Source organism: Xenopus laevis, chromosome 1S (genome assembly GCF_017654675.1).
Source record: "Xenopus laevis strain J_2021 chromosome 1S, Xenopus_laevis_v10.1, whole genome shotgun sequence".
Lineage (NCBI taxonomy): Eukaryota > Metazoa > Chordata > Amphibia > Anura > Pipidae > Xenopus > Xenopus laevis.
Window position 1 is genome coordinate 118,205,257 of NC_054372.1, and position 21,324 is coordinate 118,226,580.

General features: G+C 38.7%; 1 protein-coding gene across 3 annotated transcripts in view; it reads right to left on the reverse strand.

The window, feature by feature from the left end:
- The window catches only part of vldlr.S (very low density lipoprotein receptor S homeolog), a 42,643-nt gene that overhangs the window by 15,510 nt on the left and 5,809 nt on the right, over positions 1–21,324 (reverse strand). For all 3 annotated transcript variants that reach the window (XM_018241608.2, XM_041574424.1, NM_001090699.1), the window contains 4 exon segments: positions 3,937–4,056; positions 3,428–3,550; positions 2,637–2,759; positions 112–483 (listed from right to left, as the gene is read on the reverse strand). In XM_018241608.2, coding sequence (XP_018097097.1) covers positions 112–483; positions 2,637–2,759; positions 3,428–3,550; positions 3,937–4,056 — 738 coding nt within the window.

The window sequence follows — 21,324 nt, forward strand, 5'->3', positions numbered from 1 at the left end:
GTAGTGTATACACACACAAGGTATACAATACTGTATGCAGTGTCTTTATTTTATAAATTAGGTGAACTTTTCCAAGATTAATGTAAATGGCCAGCACCACTAAAGACTTACGGCAATTTATCTCATCACTCTTGTCCTTGCAATCTGCGTCTCCATCACAGCGCCACTTTTTGTGAATGCATTCTCCAGAGCCACAAGGCATTTCATTGGCACTGCACCTCTGGGGAGCAATGGGCTGGCGACCGCACTGCTCCAGTGACTCGTCAGAGTGGTCTGCACAGTCCGGCTCATCATCACAAACCCAGCCAAGAGGGATGCAGGAGAAATTCTTGCACTGAAACTCATGAGCGCCACATGTAGGAGGAACACAGTTCACTTCATCACTTCCATCACTGCAGTCATTCTGGCCATTGCAGACAAAAGTGCTGGAAATGCAACGGCCGCTGGAGCAAGTGAACTCAGATGGACTACAAGTTATATTTCCTAGGGAAGAGCAGGGTAGAATAAATTATACATCACTCTGTGTAGCCATCTTAAGTCACTTCACGCAGTATATATTTGTCAAACAAAATATAAAAGCCAGTACCCTGGCTGGGACTTTTGAGTCCCAGAATGCATCACCCAGTTCAATTTAAATTAATGTTAATTACACACAGAAATTCCTTTATTTCACTTTGCCTTTTTCACGCTACTGTACTATGTACACAACCTTTACATTTCTGCTCTTGCCCATATACACAGTGTATATATAAATTAATTTTCTATCGCCCAAAAATTGCCAAAATAGAATTTACACAAGCGTGCATGGTTGCAGGCTGTTATGTTAATTATCCACTTGCAAATGTAAGATTTCTTACCTGAAAAGCATCAAACTTTCTTCAGTCTAAAAAAAAAACAAATCTAGCTACTGGGCAGCTGCCCACTGAAATCTAGAGACACCTCACTGCTTACCCATTCATCACAATTTCACCTAGTGAGCATTTCAGCAGCAGCCATCAACACATGCATTACAGTTAGCATAGTGAAGTTACATTGTGTTTCTGTAGTATAGTGTATCTTGACCTTCACTAGCAAAAACAGGGCAATTAAAACTAAACAAATTAAGTCCTATGAGCATTTGTTGCACATTTTCCAAAAAGGGTTATTGAAGACTCTTCCTGCAAAAAACATAAGTATAACATGTATTTGTGACTTAAATTGGCTATATACAGCAGATTTGCCACCCTTTGAGTGCTCTCATCAGCTAAGCAGTCATTCTAACAAGCAATTCATACACTAATTTTAAAGATTATGTGAAGAGACTAAGACTCTCTCAATATACGTGTTTAGGAGTTGAGAATACACATTAATTAAGTAACTTACATAATAAAGAAAGCCATGTTATAAGAAAAATCATGTTTAAAGAAAAAAAAAAAAATCCCTAATGAACTATGCAAACAAAAATGTTCCCATAAATGGTGCATTGTCTGATCAAGTGGTTTATAGACACAGGTTATATCTTGTTTGATTAGGGGACACGCATTTACCTGGCAATAACAGCATGATATTTAAGGGACTAACTTAAATGTCAAAATGCTGACCGAGACCAGAGAACATTACCCTGTACAGCTTGAAAATGCACCTTTACTGTAGTTTGTATATGTGCCATAACGTCAGATTGTCCAGATTTTAACCACAGCGGATATAATCCCCTTGAAGGACATGGATACATATTTGGTAATGTTGTAAGTCAGTTGTAGCTTCAATATATTTAATCAAGGTCAGCAAAATCATTTTATACTTCAGTGCTGCATGGCAACCCTAACCATGAAGACCACCACCTTTTTATTCAAAAAGGCAGCCACAAATTAAAGGCTAGGCTAGAATATGCAAGAGTAGTCTGTCACAAAATTTATATACACACACACCTTAAAAAGGGGCATTACACCTTAAAAAGGGGCATTACACATCCCAATATGCCATTTTGCATACATCTTGGCAGTATGAAAACAAGCAGAACTACGGGAATTATGCTGTAAATTACCTGTAAAGGACACCTGTCCATTGCTGCATTACTGATTTAATACCTTTCTAAATCACACTCTCAACCCCTGCTCTAGAATACAAGACGCAGTGACTACTTCCATGCACTGAAGGCAGGCAAGGAAAAAAAAAAAAAATTTAGTGACAAACCGTTTAAGGGAAATTAAAGTTAATGTGAAGTGAAAATGCTTTGAGGGAAGATGTGGTATCTCAATAATTGTAAATGCCATCTTTGTTTTTGTTACTATACTTTGATAGGTAATCTTCACCTTTGCCTTGTAGCTCTGCCCTGAGTTTTAATCTGGTCTTGGCACCATTTGTAAGGAGTGATGTTTTTGTGCCTTTGTGGATTTTCCCCAAGGCATAATATTCTTCCCACATTTCAAAGACATACATTTTGGTTACCTGGCTCCAGCTGAAGGTTACCATAATGCGTGAAAATGTGAAGGACTTTTGTGAATGCTAATCTCTTAACTGCAGAGTAGACATGGAGGCCACAATATGTGGGAATGGGAAGCAGGGATATAAATATAAACGAGTTGTATGTATGAATGTAGCAAGGAAATGGATACAAGTACCCATGTCCTACAGAATGACAGCAGTCTTGCCCTTACCACAGTTCTCTTCATCCTCTGCATTTGCACAGTCACGCTCGCCATCACATTTCCAGGAGAGGGGAATGCACTGTGTTGAACGCACACCACAACCGATTTCAGTAGCTCTGCATGTCCTCATATCTGAAAGATAACAATTACATTTTAACCCATCCCAAAGTAACCGTGTAAACTATCACCTGGTTAATTCAGCATAGTGTAAAACATGTTACTAGTTACTGACCAGCTATTAAATGACATTTTTGCTGAATTGAAAATACTGTATACACCGGTCGGCTACTGAATTTAAAAGTTGCATGCGTTGCTAAATCATGTAATTCCAGGGATCCCACTACGTCCAATGCCATATATTTTGATCAGAAGAAAAAAAAAAAAAAAAAGTTAAATGGCATTTTAGGCCAAGATTAGAAAAATGTGTTTTCATGTAAGTCATGCTGCATGGCACTTAAGCAATTACAATTCTGTGCTTTGCAACTTTTCACCACACCATAGGGCTTTTTTAATTTACTTACAAATAAAATAAAAGTTGCAAAGATACGAGTAAGCAAAAACACTTTAAACCTCAAGTGGTATATGCTTCAACTGCTTATTCATAGTAGCGTTTGGTTTATTAAAGTGCCACTTGTTAAAACAATCTATTAAGCCATTGTGGCATTATCTGGCCTTATGCACTTTTACAGTTTGTTTGAATGCGGCTACATAAAATTCAGCATGTATGTGCAAAACGCCACCTTGGCACTGCCAAGAAAACACTACACAAGTGTAAAAGGTGACAGAAGATAAGTGCTCACAACATAGCTCTGGTGTTTCATCTGATCCATCTTCACAGTCTGGGTCTCCATCACACTCCCATCGGCTAGGAACACACTGTCCATTACGACAAACAAAGTCAGATTCTGCACAGGTTTTCTTCACTGAGAAATGAAAACAAAATTCAAAAGGTTGGGGGGGCGAGAAAAAAAAAAAGTTACTTACAATGTGCACTCTTTGTTGCAATTTCGGTATTGTACATTCCAAAGATTCTCAGTTGTAAATAATGAGCTCTGTGCAGATCTGTTTTATCTTGAGCTAGTAGGCCCTGGCCCAAGTGCTAGTTAAAGCATATGCCATTATTGCTCTAATTGAATGGTTGCTACATTGACAAACAATGCTCTAGCATCGTGTTTTCTAGTCTGTGCAATATAGGTGTACAGCACAGAAACTTTCACCAGAAATACAGGGACTCAAATTAGGGCGGAGGAGGAAAGTAAAAAATATAGTTTTATTAGACATATGATATATTTGAACAGAGCCAATTTACCACATGAGCTCTCGTCGCTTCCATCAGAGCAGTCTTCATCTCCATCACATTTCCACAGTGAAGTAATGCAGCGTCCATTCCCACACTGAAACTGACTCTCTTCACATAAGGTTGTTGTTGCTAGAGGAGGGAAAAAAAATGTTAATACAGGTGAAATGATACTATTGATAACTTTAACAAAATTTGGTGTAGCTGGGACACCGCCCAACTGGGGGGACCACTGCGGGTGACTTAGTCCGGAGTGCCGGGCGGCTACTATATCTTGTATCCAGACCATTGGACTGATCTCCTATGGTAGGAGAATTGGTGGGGCTGGAACGTATTGGGGTCAGGGTGCCTAAGAACTAAGAACTCACTGTGCCCGAGGGGGATACGAGGAGATATAGCCACTGATTTGAGTTTCTGCAATTTGCCTCTTTCATAAAGCAATATAGTTCTCCCTAGGTTTACCTTTATTACTGAACACTTTGTGCCCCACTGTTAACTTTTATGTATGTTTCATGGAAATGTCACTTGGATGCATCCTCGGGTTTGCTGGGTGTTCACTATACTACTCTGATGTACCTGTATATGTTTACCTCTTGCCCACTGGACAATTTTTGTTTTTGTACTCTTTATTTTTGCAATGTTTTCTATGGAAATATATTTTCTTAAAATCTTAATAAAAAGAAAGTTATAAAAAAAAAAAAAAAATGTTAATACAGGTATGGGATCAGTTATCCAGAAATTCTGAATTAGAGGCAGGCTGTCTCCCATAGACTATTCAAATAGTTCATATTCCTAAAAGTGCTCTCTTTTTAGCTCTAATGAACAACCTAATACATGGACCCCCAAGATGTAATTAATCCTTATTGGAGGCAAAACAATCCAATTGAGTTTAAAGTTTAAATGATTTTTTAATCAATTTAAAGTATGGTGCACCAAATTATAGAAAGACCCCGTATCTAGAATGCTTACGCACCTGGGGTTTTCCCCAATAACAGGTCCCATGTACAGGCTCTGGTATCTAGAAAGCTCCAAGATATAGTAATGCCATTTTCATATTAAGGAAAACCATTCATGAATTCCTCTCTTGTACTTGGTCAATATTAATTCATCAACCTAAAAGGGGCACTTTCCCATTGTGTAAAATTGTATCACCATCTTTATTCAAATTAGGCTATATTGCACAATTTTGCAGGGAATAATCATTCATCAAAAAAGTAAATTTTCAGCACCCCACCATTCTCTAGAAAGTTAGAATATGACAAACACGCACTGGGAAGATATTTAATGGACCTTACTGATTTAGACCTTTCTGATTCTCTGTGAAATTGTAAGTGCAATATAGATTTTTGACTAACAGCAAAGATAGTTTTACACAATGTGAGTGTGCCCCTTTTTTGTTTATTTGCAGACTGTTTGATTGGGACCAAAGGCAGCACCCCACATGGAACACTTGGAGCTAGAAGATCATTCACATTTTACCCTTTGAGTATCAAACCATTTGTACTTAATTTTTGGTGTACCTGGACTCAGCCCCCCCCGTTTTCTTTTTTTCCTCCCCCTAGGGCTTTGGTTTAAAGCAGTGGTGTCAAAACAAATAATGAGCATTAACAGTTGGCACTCCTTTTTCCTTAAATATATACAATACAAATTTATGTCGGTGGCCAAACAATCCTATTGTGGTTTGTTATGTTAAAGTTATTAGTACCCTCTGCATATAGTGGTAAGCTATAGAAAGGCCACTTATCCAGAAAATATGGGCCGTGGTGACTGGGAGGGGGGGGGGGAAGGGTTGTCCCCCTTGAAAAAAAAAACTCCTGAAAATGTGTCTCCATTGGCAGGCCTGGACATCACAATAGGCCCTTCTATTCCAAGTGCACAGAGGCCCAAACAGCCCCCTACCAGGTAACTTTCTATGGAACCATACAGCAGCCCCTCTGGCATTTGCCAGAACCCACAGATTGCCAGTCTGGGCCTGTCCATTGGAAATAACTGAAATCAACTAAAACCAATGCATTGCAAATCATAATACTACGAGTGTATGCCAGCATGGTTTTATGCGTAATAGATCTTGCCAGACTAACTTCATTTCTTTTTATGAGAAGGTAAGCGGGTACCTCGATTCTGGGATGGCAGTGGATGTGATTTACTTAGACTTTGCTAAAGCATTTGATATAGTTCCACACAAAAGATTACTGGTTAAATTAAGTAATGTTGGCCTGGAACATAGTATTTGTACCTGGATAGAGAACTGGCTAAAAGATAAGACTACAAAGAGTGGTGGTAAATGGATCATTTTCTAATTGGACCAGTGTTAGTGGAGTACCACAGGGCTCTGTACTAGGTCCCTTGCTTTTTAACTTGTTTATTAATTACCCGGAGGTGAGCATTGAAAGTACAGTTTCTATTTTTGCAGATGATACTAAATTGTGCAGAACTATAGGTTCCATGCAGGATGCTGCCACAAACCACAGAGTGATTTGTCTAAGTTGGAAAACTGGCCAGTAAACTGGAAAATGAGGTTCAATGTTGATAAATGCAAGGTTATGCCCTTTGGCAAAAATATAAATGCAAGTTATACACTAAATGGCAGTGTGTTGTGAGTTTCCTTAAATGAGAAGGATCTAGGGGTTTTTGTAGATAAGTTGTCTAACTCCGGGCAGTGTCATCCTGTGGCTACTAAAGCAAATGACATTCTGTCTTGCATAAAAAAGGGCATTAACTCAAGGGATGAAAACATAATTATGCCTCTTTATAGGTCCCTGGTAAGGCCTCATCTGGAGTATGCAGTGCAGTTTTGGACTCCAGTCCTAAAGAGGGATATAAATGAGCTGGAGTGAGTGCAGAGACATGCAACTAAACTGGTTAGAGGGATGGAAGACTTAAATTATGAGGGTAGATTGTCACGGTTGAGGTTGTTTTCTCTGGAAAAAAGACGCTTGCGAGGGGACATGATTACACTTTACAAGTACATTAGAGGACATTATAGACAAATAGCAGGGGGACCTTTTTACCCATAAAGAGGATCACCGCACCAGAGGCCACCCCTTCAGACTAGAAGAAAAGAACTTTCATTTGAAGCAACGTAGGAGGTTCTTCACAGTCAGGACAGTGAGGTTGTGGAATGCACTGCCGGGTGATGTTGTGATGGCTGATTCAGTTAATGCCTTTAAGAATGGCTTGGATGATTTTTTGGACAGACAGAATATCAAAGGCTATTGTGATACTAAACTCTATAGTTAGTATAGGTATATAGAATTTGTGTGAAAGTAGGAGGGGGTGTGTATGGATGCTGGGTTTTCATTTGGAGGGGTTGGACATGGAATGTCTTTTTTCAACCCAATTTAAACTATGTAACTATGCCTGTAACATTGTTTCATTCATCCGAAGTTGCCTCAGGAAGAAGCTTGTGGCAACTTTGCTATATGTAGGTTTTATTGCCAATGATTTCAGTTATTTCCAATGGAGATGCATTTTCGGGAGATCTCATAGGCCACTGCCCTAACAGTGTCTTAGAATTAGAATGTGTGCTATATAGTGCTTTCAAGTAAATACCATGTATGCATGTCTTAATTTTCTTTTGGAAAGAAGACCAGATCTAAATGCAGATGGTTGGGGAAAAGGAGGGGGGAGTTAAACAATTTATTTTTCTGTGGTTTCTTTGCAGCTGTACCTTAGCTACAACAATAAGAACCATTTATATATGCAGGGTTGTCAACCAGCCCTCCCCACCCAACCAGTTGGACAACTATTGTAGGGGATTTTTTATTTTTTAAATAAAATAGGGCCAGGTTACACATTCTAAACTACAGAGAAAGAAAACAATATCATGTTTTATCAGAAAAGGTTGAGGAAAGGTCATTCCAGTGGGCTAGTTAACTGAAGATACCGATAGTTCATATACAGTAAATATTTACTTTCCCTGAAAGACAGACATGGGCCTTTGTCGGGTACAGAATGGTATCCCTCATTAGTAATGTTAATAGCCCAGCACGACTGGTACATTCCTAGAATACTGGGATGGGGGAGGATTAAAGAACATAGGAGCTTTTCTCAAGTAAATAAAGCAAGTCAATTAAATAGTCCATTAACAAAGTGCAGGGGGAAAAATACCCACACCTCTTCTTTCATGGTAACACTGCAGTTAAATAAGCATTGCAAAAAGTTTAATGGCAAGGTCTTCTAGGAGAGACTAAAAGCAGCAAACCTCAAGAAGTTACAGTTTTGCCTTAGATGCTGTGAAGTGCCTGAGCAAAGGTAAAATAACCTCATAAAAATTATAGTCTAGTATGCACATTTCCAAAACAATCAGTGGCATTTATTAAAGGATTTGTTTACCTTCAAATACTTTTTTCAGTTCAGTTGGTTTTGGATAGATACAGAAAAAAAGACCAGAAAAAGAGTTTCCAATTACTTTCTATTTATTTGTGACCGCTTTTCTAATATTGAAATGTAAAGTTTCATTTTACACCTAAAACAGCTCTGGGAGGGGGGGGGTTGCCAACTAACTGTTCTAAATCGATATATTTCATTCATACATTTGTTATCTTTGTCCCTGCTGAGCAGAATCCCTGAGTGTCATTAAAGGGATACCGTCATGGGAAAACTTATGTTTTTTTCAAAACACATCAGTTAATAGTGCTGCTCCAGCAGAATTCTGTACTGAAATCCATTTCTCAAAAGAGCAAACAGATTTTTTCATATTCAATTTTGAAATCGGTCAGTTTCCCAGCTGCCCCAATTATGTGACTTATGCCTGCACTTTAGGATGAAACTATTTTCAGACAGGCTGTTACATCTCCTACTCAATGTAACTTAATCAGTCTCAGCGGGACTTGGGTTTTACTATTAAGTGCTGTTCTCTTGTGATAGGGAGCTGCTATCTTGTTACCTTCCCATTGTTCTGTTAGGCTGCTTGGGGGGGGGGGGGGGAGTTGGTGATTTCACCATACCACATCACGGTAAACCCCATATGGCGGTCCCTAACTTACTTGACATGGTATGGTGGCTTTTCAACTTTATGATCATAACTTTGTAACTAAAAACCCCTGTTTTGTAAACATATGCATTTGCATTTATATTGAATTACTTATGAGACAGGGGACCAGGGAAGTGTATTGTAAGTAGCACTTCCATTATATTTAAATATATTTTGATTTAGCCTTAAAGGAAAACTATACCCCCCCAAACAATGTAGGTCTCTATTAAAAGATACTGAGTAAAACAGCTCATGTGTAAAACCCTGCTTCATGTAAATGAACCATTATCATAGTAATATACTTTTTTAGTAGTATGTGCCATTGGGTAATCATAAATAGAAAATTGCCATTTTAAAAAATAAGGGCCGCCCCCTGAGATCGTAAGATTCACTGTGCACACATACAAACCACATGTAAGGTCACATGAGCCAATTAACAGACAGTTCTGCCTTTTGCTTCCTCACTTCTTCCTGTTACAGTTAGTGTTTTAGTATTTTTGGTCAGGTGATCTGAGGCAGCACAGATAGAGTCACGAAATAGTGGTTCAAGGCAAGAGATGTAAAAGGGCAATATTTATGTAAATATATATTCCAGTTTGGTAAGATTCTTTAATATGTCGTTCAATTTGATATAAACTGTTGCTTAAGTATTCATTTTGGGGGTATAGTTTTCCTTTAAGATTGCTTCCACTAACTCCCCCCACTGAATTTTGAGATACTGACAATATGTCTAGCCCCCATGTCAGATTTCAAAATTGAATATAACAAAATCTGTTTGCTCTTTTGAAAAATGGATTCCAGTGCAGCACTATTAACTGATGCGTTTTAAGAAAAAAAAAAAAAAAATCATGTTTTCCCCATGACTGTATCCCTTTAAAGGCAGCTGTTAGAATTGATACAATAGTTGATAATATTCCACAGATACAGCTGAGAAATGTATAAACTAAATTTATAAATTAAATTTAGGAAATTAACAGTTGAGAATTCTCCTGGATCTCCTGCCAGACCAAAACCCAAGAGCAGGAACATTACACTTTAAACTTCAATTGTGTGAAGTAGGTAAAAAAAATAAAAGATGGAAAGCATTTGAAAAAAAGTCTATTTAAGGTGAACACAATCTGAAAACAACTAAACAAGATTTGAAGGTGTACAACCCCCCTTTAATATTTATATATGAATTTGAATAGGTATGACAAGAGCTGCTTCAAAAAATTACATAAAGCTGCACTACAATATTTTTAGGTAATGTTTCCTTTTAAAGCAGCTTCCTCAAAAGTTATGAGCTCAAAGGAAAATGATTCCCCAACTTAGTTATTGTGATATTTATAAGCATAAGTAAAAAAACAGAAGGGAATTCCTGAGTGAAACAATGTTATGGTCCTCCCTTGATTAGCATTTGATTATGCATTTTAAAGTCATAAATATAGCCTCCACACTAAAGAAAAAAAATGGTCACGTCCATATGTTGGCTTCCCAACAGCCTACACGATCACTTACCAGAGATTTTGGTGTTGACCATCCTTGAACTAGAAAGACATGTGAGACAGACATTTGCATCTATGCTGTGCTACAAACACCAATAAAAAAAAACCTGCTTTTCAAGCATGTCTGTAAATATCAGTTTGCCACAGTAAATATTTTTATAGATACATACTGTAAGTGTCAAAACCACAGCATTACAAATAAGCACAGGTTTTCTCAAGCTGTCAAAAAAGGGAACAATTAAATAGCAAAAAGAAATGCTAGGATTTGTCACAACCCTTTCAGTCCAGTATGCTAGGTTGTTCCCAACTTGCCAATACATATTTATATAGTTATTCTGCTCACACACACACATTTTGGGGTAATAAGCAGAGGACGCACCACAAATGCAGGCCACTCCAAACTTACAGGAAAACAGCGTTTACAAAAGGCTTTTCAACAGAAACAAATGGCAACAGAAAAACTGAATGTACAATGCATTGCAAAAGTATTCACCCCATTGGGAATTAAGAAGAGAGGCAGCACAGAGACCAAAGGTAACCATGAAGGAGTTGCAGAGTTCCACAGCAGAGACTGGAGTATCTGTCCATAGGACCACAATAAGATGTACACTCCATAGAGTGTCCAGAATAAAGGCTATTACTTAGAGTTAAAGCTAATAAGGCACGTTTTGAGTTTGCCAAAAGACATGTAGGCGACTTCCCATATGGAGGAAGGTGCTCTGGTCAGAGGAGACTTAAATTGAACTTTTCAGCCACCAAGGAAAATGTTATGTCTGGCGCAAACCCAACACATCCCCATCACTCCAAGAACACCATCGCCACAGTGAAACATAGTGCTGGCAGCATCATGCTGTGGGGATGTTTTTCAGCAGCTGGGACTGAGAAACTGGCCCGAGTCGAGGGAAAGATGGATGGTGCTAAATAAAGAGATATTCTTGAGCAAAACCGGTGTTAGTCTGCCTGTGATTTGAGGCTGGGATGGAGGTTCACCTTCCAGCAGGACAATGACCCGAAGCATACTGCTAAATCAGCACTCGAGTGGCTTAAGGGGAAACACTTAAATGCGTTGAAATGGCCTAGTCAAAGTCCAGACCTCAATCCAATTCAGAATCTGTGGTTAGACTTGAAGATTGATGCTCAAAAGCGTAAACCATCCAACATGAAGGAGCTCGAGCAGTTTTGCCTTGAGGAATGGGCAAAAGTCCCAGCGGCAAGATGTGGCAAGCTTAAAAGAGATTTATCCAAAGCGACTTGCAGCTGTAATTGCCGCAAAAGGTGGCTCTACAAAGTACTGACTTTAGGGGGGGGTGAACAGTTATACATGCTGAAGATTTGTTATTTTGTTGTATTTGTGGTTTGCTTCACAATAAAAAAAAAATCTTCAATGTTGTAGGCTTGTTCTGTAAATGAAATGGCAAACTCTCAAACAATCCATTTTAATTCCAGGTTATGAGGCAACAAAACATGAAAAATGCCAAGAGGGGGTGAATATTTTTGCAAGGCACTATATTTCAACATAACAGAAATTGTTTACTTTGCAGCAAACTGTCCCAAGTATGCAGTGAAAATAAGACTTGTCTACGGGAATTTATCAGGTGAACACAAAGAATAATAAGAAATGTAATGGCTATACAAGTTTTAGGCTCCCATCTCTGACATCTCAACCCCCTAGCAGAAAAAGTACATTTGCAGGAACTTAACAGGTGGACATAAGTAGAGTGGAAGTGAATTTTTTGTAGAACACCCCCCAACCCAGTGGCATATTCAAGTGCCGAGTATCTTGTACAATCCTGTTTCTCAATCTTACAACAATGTATGTTACTAGACTACAAATACCAGCATTCAAAATAGTCATGGGTAGAAGCATGCTGGGAGTTTTAGACAAGCAGCATCTGGGGACCCAAGGGCTGTAAAGACAACCATTGCCCCCCCCCCCCTGTATGAGCACCAATAGGTGGGGATAGGTAGGCCGACTACTTGTGCAGTATGTATAATAAAAGGTTGTGAGCCAAAGTCAGTTCAAGTATTGGCTGCTGGTACCAGTAACTTCCCCTCCCCTCTACACCTTTGTAAAGCTGGAAAGAAGCAGAATAGGAAGGCAAATTATATTGGGGGGGGGGAGAAAGTTGCTCAAAATAAGTCATTTATATACCATATTAAAAGTAAACGTAAAGATGAACTGCTGGGGTTCTGCTGCAGCAATGTACATGCCCATTAGGGCAGTGACACCAGAAGATTAATCGCTAGTGATAAATCGCTTCTTCTCTGGGCAACTAATCTCCTGCACTCTAAAGCTTTCCCATAGGCAATAATGTGAATCGCTGGTGGTAAAACCCATGTGTTGCTCCAGTCTCCCAAAATCACTTGAAGTTTCCTCTTTTAGTTGCCTCACAAGGAAACTTCGGGCGACTTGACAAGCGCCTTGTGTGCTTTAGCGCAGCAACTTTTCATTACAGCGCATGGGAAGACACGAGGAGGCAGTTCGGGGAGATGGTCGCCCAGAAGACAAGGCGATTAGTTGCCAGGCGACAATCTCTGCGAATATCCTACTATTTTAATGGTTAAAGCATTCTGCATAATTAAGACAGCCAATGAGCAAGTTTGGCTTCCAGCTAGACAGAGTGTGCCCTGCTGAAGACTGGCTATTTCAGTTAACGCTGTAAAGGCAAGTTTCCGTGGTAACAAGGCAGAAGATAATAGAACAGGTTGATCTTTGACAAGATTAAATTAGGGAGACAGAAGAGATGGGTCCAAATTCCCTAAATGCATATGCATTCAATCATGAAGTTTTACAATAAAATGTTATTGCCAGAATCCGTTACCATTAGAGACTAAAATAAAATCTTAAACAGTACAATGAAAAAGGATTGTGCTGAACACACTTTGCCTTATATCTTAATCACAATTGTTATGGCCTCTGTATTTGAGCCAACAGGTCAACAACAAATTGAATCTACTTAGATTTGGTCATTGGAAGAGATTAGATACATACATTACCAGATCAAATAATCTCCGATGTCCCTATTTAGCTCAATAAATACAAATTGTGTAGGATAACAAGTGGTAAAACTATGGTCAAGAGTACAGACAGCATATCCTCTGCCTGTATTTGCTGTAATGTCATCTGTTTTTCATCTGTCTGCATACAAAACACAGGCAGAAGATCTACTGTGTGCACTTGCCTGTAGTATAAAGCTGGTCACACGTGAGCCTGACAACCAATCCTGGCTCAGAAGTCATAGGCAACAGAAGCAGAAAATATAAACAGTCCTATCACTGTTTGTTTGGACTTAAATACCATACTAGAACCTTCAGTTCTGCATTGGGGGCATAGTTTTCATCACCCGTTTCTGTACAGACATGCAGTCTACCTTTCAGAACATGTGCCCTTGCATGTTCAGTCATTTTACTGTATTTGATGAACCATAATACAGGTTACAAATTGTGGGGGTTTAAAGTTATTTGTAAGTAATAGCTGCTGAAAGCAGAGTCCACAGAAGAAGCTCATTGGGCTGGGTGGAGAGGTAAATTCCGGTGTGGTGCACTTTTCTGTGTGCCCCCTACATATAAATTCAGACTATGGCTGCAAACAGAATTTGTCTGATTCCAACTTTTTAACTACCACAACAGAAATCCGTGCCTCTCAAGTCCAGAAAGCTAGCTTCTGCTGTGTTTCAAAAAGTCAGAACCACACAGGCAGGGGATTGCAAGGGACCAACATACTGCTTTCTGAGAGTAAAATTTGCTCCATGAAAGTTTTGGTAGGTTTGGCATCTGACATGACTTAATAAAATGCTGTATGGTACTTTATCCTCCAATAAAGCCTTCACTAAAATAGACAGTCATTAGTAGATGCATTAGACATGAAGCCATGCGACTATTTGATCAGATTTTACATTGTAAATGTTCCAAAATTTTATAATACAGAGCGGTCAACCGTTTGAAATCTGTAATCTGGGGGACAGTGCAGCACCGAAAAATGTTGGGTTTGTGAGGTCATGGAAGTCACATCAGCAAAGGTTACTTCATGCACAAAATCTTTCCTGAAGCCGCTAAGCATGTGCACTTCGCTCCACTGAAGTCACTGAAATGTTCAGCACATGCACACACTATTTTTACAGCCAAATCATCAGATGGTCAGAAATGGAGGGGGTGGGGGGGAATGCCGGAGACAGGGGACAGAGGTTGAAAGTCTGGTAACGCCCAATAAGAGTCGGGGGGAGTTGACAGCTCTGATAAAATCCGACAACCTATGCAGTTACAGGACAATGAAAAAAAGCCAACGTCTCCCATTTAGTTTCACACAGAACATTTACTGTAGTATAGCATATTGAGAGGGGAACACGTTTAGCAAAACTGTATATGTATACATTTACCTATATACCACATCCCTATTTATACAAGGGACTGAATATTTGAAAAGCAGATCCTAAAATTTGGGAATGCTAAACTTTGATATTGTGCGCTCTAGAGGACAAAGGGGAGATTAATTGTAATTCCTAGAAATTGTGTCTTCTCAGGACAACGAACTGCCTGATATTGTGCATAGTTCTACTTCTGCAACATATATCACTCTAAATACAGTAGAAGTAGAAGTGTAACTTTATAAAGCAAGAACTACAGAACATTCCCCACAACCCAATCAATTTAATTTGAGCTTGAGATAAATTTTGCATTAAAGAGGTTTACTAAAACTCCAAACTAATACTCATTTTATTTAAAAAAAAAAAATTATAATTTTGACCACACTCCCAAACCTGAATCCCCTTAATTTACCAATAAAACTTCTCAAAAAAAAAACCAGTACAACAAAATGTGTCAATTCAAATCGTTAGACTTTCGAATTGTCACCAAGACGACATTTATAAGATTATTGCACAAAAAAACAGCACAAGCAGCCCAAGACTATTGAGAATCCTGAAGGTAGACATGTTTCCAATTCTTAAAGGGATCATCTGCCATTGACTTTTACATGATTTCAACAGGTTTAACGGAGTATTTTGGAATTCACATTTTTGGCAGCTTCAGAGCACAAATCTAAAAACTACCAGAAAAATGTGAGGTTTAATAAATAGACCCCTAAGAGTGATAAGACAAATGTGATTTCAGTGAATAAAAAGTCGTTTTTTCAAGCAAACATGTTTGAGACTTAAGTTAATAAAATAAGCACACAAGCACACATTTGAGATTTGCGTTATTGAATTTAAAATAAATATATGATCAATGTATCTCTAGGTACTGTGAATCACCTCAAAAGGTGATGTTACATCCCTTTTATCTCCAACTAGCTCTTAGGTAGAGCCAGACAAATATTCTACTATAGGGACACCCAAAATATGTAGTTCTTAAAGACTCCAATATTTGTTGTAGTAGATTACAGCCCATGCAAAAAAACATTAATCAGTGCCTCAAACTAAAGTTAACCCCACAATGTCACAGTTCAAAACCAGCCTCTAACTCAAAATGGGTAATTATGCATTTTGCATGTAAAACTATGAAGGCACAAGTCTTTACCAAACCTGTGGTTTTCAAACTTCCAAAAATCTACAAAAGTTGTAATTTACAGAATTTGCTCTTGAAGTGCTTTCTACATTTCCTACACATTTACTTTAGTATCCAAATCATTTTTAAGAATTATTTCCTTTTTCTCTAATAAAACAGTACCTTGTTCCAAATTCAAAATAAAATATAATTAATCCTTATTGGAAGCAAAACCAGTCTGTTGGGTTTATTTAATATTTACAGGACTTTCTAGTAGACAAGGTATGAAAAGGCCCGGATTTGTGGCGAGGTCACATAGGCCCAGGCGTCAAGTTTTTTGGGGCGGCATGTCGCCCAGTCGCTATATGGGGAGCACTGGGGACGTGCTGCTCCTCAGTTCTCCCATGCCAGCACGAGGTAGTGTGGGCGGGCGCTAGGTCCACGCAGCCTAGGGGCGCCCGCCAAATCCGGTGCTGGGTATGAAGATCCTAATTGCATAAAGACCTGTTATCTGGAAAAACACAGCTCCAAAGTGCTGAATGAATGATTAATGTTAACATAACACAAAAGACACAGAAATGTGTTCAAACTTTTATAACCTTCCAAATTTTGTAAAATGAAATTTGTAATTAGGGGGTGTGTCCACAAAAACAGGAATGGTCAAAGCTTTCCCACACAGAGCACGGCAAGTTTCTGTCCCTCATTCTATTTCCAAAATATTGGGAGGTATGTGGCACTAGTCAAAATGATATCCGCTTGCGATTTAGACAACTGCACTGCATCTATTGATGGGTTGCTGTCGGAAACCAGGAGATGCTGCCACCTTTGGGATGGCAGTAGCTCCAGTGCTATCCAGAATTGATACACAAACGTGCACACCATTTATAACTAGAGGCAGGATGGACACAGCAGTTTAAGTGGTGGCTTGTGGACACAAGTACCTTTTAAATTCTGTCAATTTATGCACGGTCTGACCAAATCATTTAAAGAGCTCCTTGTCGTTGCACACAGTCTTATCACATCTCATGTGTGCAAAAAACTGCAGCTGAAGCCATTTTGGACAGGTATGTGATCCTTTATACAGAACGTTTTAAGTTGCAGGAAGGCAATCTCCTGTCCATTTTAAGTAATAATTGAAAAGATTTCACAGTTTTCTCTGTAATAGCACAGTACTTTGTACTACATTCTTAAATACAACCTTAAAGTGATACTGTCATGGGAAAAAAATTCTCAAAATTAATCAGTTAATAGTGCTGCTCCAGCAGAATTCTGCACTGAAGTCCATTTCTCAAAAGAGCAAACAGATTTTTATATTCAATTTTGAAATCTGACATGGGGCTAGACATTTTGTCAATTTCCCAGCTGCCCCAAGTCATGTGACTTGTGCCTGCACTTCAGGAGAGAAATGCTTTCTGGCAGGCTGCTGTTTTTCCTTCTCAATGTAACTGAATGTGTCTCAGAGTGGGACATTGGTTTTTACTATTGAGTGCTGTTCTTAGATCTACCAGGCATCTGTTATCTTGTGTTAGGGAGCTGCTATCTGGTTACCTTCCCATTGTTCTTTTGTTTGGCTGCTGGGGGAAAAGGGAGGGGGCGATATCACTCCAACTTGCAGTACAGCAGTAGAGTGATTGAAGTTTATCAAAGCACAAGTCACATGACTTGGGGCAGCTGGGAAATTGACAATATGTCTAGCCCCATGTCAGATTTCAAAATTGAATATAAAAAAAAAAATCTGTTTGCTCTTTTGAGAAATGGATTTTAGAGCAGAATTCTGCTGGAGCAGCACTATTAACGGATTAATTTTGAAAAAAATTTTTCCCCCATGACAGTATTCCTTTAAAAGCAATCCTATTGTGTCTGGGTAAGGTTTAAAGTCATTTTTAGCAGACAAGGTATGTTTACCCACATTGTGGAAAAGATCCCTTATCCAGAAAACTCCTGGTCCCAAGCATTCTGTATAATAGGTCCCATATCTATAGCCAAAGGGTTACTATGTTCATATTACAATACCTATGCTTTCTAACAATAAATATACATCATAAATACTACCTAACGAATTCGGTGCATCCCTTGTTTTAACAATCTTAAAGGAACAGTATCACCAAAAAAATATCATGTAGTGTTGCCCTGCACTGGTAAAACTTGTGTTTGCTTCAGAAATATTAAAGTGTTTGCTTCATATAAACAAGCTGCTGAATAGCAATGGCAGAAATTGAAAAAAGGCTATATGGCACAGGATAAATAGTGGATAACAAATAACATTATGTTCTACTGAGTTTATATGCTATCTGCTGTGTAACTTGAGCCTTTCCTCCTTTGAACAGATGCCTTCATGGCTACACAGCAGCTTATTTATATAAATAGTGTTTCTGAAGCAAACAGCAGTTTTACCAGTGCAGGGCAACACTGCATTATATTTCTGTTAGTTTAAAACAAATATATATGGTACAGAATCCAGAATGTACATTTCCACAATAATGAAATGCATGGGGTCATCTTGGCATAATGTAATTAATGTAACTATTCATAGGTGGCTATGTATAAGCTGTTCACTATGCCTGTTGAGTTAGAGGACTACAGGCGGGAACATTTGTAGTGTTTTCAAGCAGGGAAAAAACAGCACAAAGAAACCCCTGCTAATACCCCAAGTTATGGGAATGTATGTGGAGGACTATGGAGTCTTCCAAATCATTCAGATGGAAGTGGAGAGAATAGAGAAGGAGAATTCCATTTTAGGGAAGACAGCTTTTAATAGTTGTACTACAGCTCCCAAGAAAACCCTACTGCACTGGAAATGCAGAAAGCTATATCTAGTTTTTTTTGCCGACACCAATGTTTTTTGAAGTCAGAATGTTGTGGTCCAGCAACACTAATTATCCTTATATTATATATTAAAACAGAGTCAACACTGCAGAATACATGCACAACAAACAACTTTCTGGTGTAGTTTTTTTCCCCAGCGTTTCACTTGTCCATAATCCTCTGGCAGATTTCAACAGTTAGAATTGATTTATCAAAAAGCAGCTGCCTTTAATGAAGTTTAGGGATTATGCTCAGGCTATACCTTTTTTGCGATTATGTCAAGCAAGATTCTTAGTATTACAAGGACTTACAGTAGCCCTACATTAGCTGAATATAAACCATTGAACTTGATGTTTGCTTAAAAGGAATGCCCCTTCCTCTTCCCACTATGGTGATCTCCACAGACAATAGGACAGGGTCGGCTTCTATTAACCATAAATAGAATTGCATACTTCACAGACTACACACGCATTATATAGATCCAAGTATATACACATGGTATGCCGTGTGCCCACACTAAAAAGTGAAGTAGGTGGACGTTGAACCCTACTTAAAATATAAAGACATGGTCAGGAAGCACTGAAATGTATATTTTTAACAATATAAACAAAAATGGAGTCAATTACACAAAGTAATTTTCAATAAAAGGACACCTATCTTTCAGTCCACAGCAAGACCTTTCAGGGTGAAGTGTTACACACACCACTGTTTTAGAATGATCTTATTGAGGACAAATTAATAGTAATGCATACATTGCCTCCATATACAGCAGCTGCAGGCAGGAAACAAGGCTAGCATTCCCAAATCATGCCCCCAAATAGCAGTCCCACAATCTTTTCCCCCATCATCCTTTTATAAAGTATACACAAGATGAAACAATAGTGAAGATAGACGTCTAGCTACATTGGGTAATCACCCTTTTGGGCGGCAGCACAGACAAGTTTATACATTACCAAAGGCAATTGACAACTACAGAATGCTCTGCTTAAATAGGAAACAAAGTTAAGCTATGTATTATGTTTCCTATCAATCTAATACAGAGGTGTCCAAACTTTTTGCAACGAGGGCCAGATTTGGTGAGGTGAAAATGTGTGGTGGCCGACCATTCAGCCGGACATTCTTTGAACCAATAACATTTAACTAATTTAAACTAGGAATCGCGTAGCCGTAGCAATAATATTTGGGCACACTAGTAAAACGATCTGCCACTTTGCCTATACTGCTGCTTGTGTGCTGAAGGTGTTAGCAATAGACACGTACTGGCACATATTGACGACCATACTTCTTTAGTTTACAGTACTGGCATGTCAGTACGTCTATTGACACCTTCAGCCTTAAAGTATGCGAGAGCGGCGCGTCACTACATTCCAGTACGTGTCTACTGCGAACACCTTCAGCACACAGGCAGCAGTATAGACCAAGTGGCAGATCATTTCACCAATGTGCCCAAATATTACGGCTACACGATTCCCAATTGCACTCTGCTGGTGGGCCACATTATTATTCATTTCATTATGGAGGCTAAGGCCCGGTGTAAATTTCAAAAAGGGCCGCAACTGGCCCCCGGGCCTGACTTTGGACATGTCTGAACTAAGACAAGTACTTATTTATAGTGCACAAAGTAGATTTAACAGAACTTTAATTTGAAACTATTTTAAAAAGGGCCAGAAATATGCTTTTTATTTTTAGTTTCACTGGTTTGTTCACTACCTACAGTATTGTATATCAGAAAAGTGTACTTGAAACAGCTTATCTATACACATGGGTCGCTTACAGGTAGCCCCCATTCCAATTTGGCAACTTTTTATACAGTAGTTTACAATGGAAGAGAAAGTTACACCTTTTACTCTTGGAAGTACAGTATGATTACATTATGTGCATTAGATCAGTGAAGGCCCTTTGAGTACATACAATGAGTACATTCAAAACAATGTATTACACAATCAGATGAGTAAGATAAAAATAAGTAACCTGTATTTCAGGAGGTTTTTGGCTAGTGTATTAAACCTGTGTGAGTCATACTCTGCCTGCCCAATGCTCCCTGAGGCTGCGGGACGTGAGCCTGGTAGGGTTTGTAAACATTTTGTGGTTAAATTGTTGTTAGAGGGCCCCCCCCAGGTGTAAAAGTATGTGCTAGGGGTTGCTTTGTTATCCACAGGGGAGAAAGCATATGGATTTAAGGGTATGTTTTAATATGACAACATTTTTTTATACTGTAAGTGAGGAGTGCAATCCCTGCAGTTAGCACCAAAGTTTTCAAGGAATGACACTTTAATGTAGTGTTGCCCTGCACTGGTAAGACTGGTGTGTTTGCTTCAAAAAGACTTGTATAGTTTATATAAACAAGCTGCTATGTATAGGGCAGCCATTAAAGCACAGAATACATAGATCACTTCCGAAGAATCTGTATTGTATATTACAGAGCTTATCTGCTGTGTATGTTATTCCTTCTCATTTTTCAGTTTTAAGTGACTGTGGCTACACAGCAAAGCTACTATAGCAGAATTTTTGATGCAAACACGTCAGTTTTACCAATGCAACACAATTGTACATTTCTAACTTTTCTACTTGAAAAAAAACTTTATTTTTTGGTGCTACTGTTCCTTTAAAAGTTCTTGTGATAACATGGGTGTGGTTTAAAAACAGGGAGTGGTC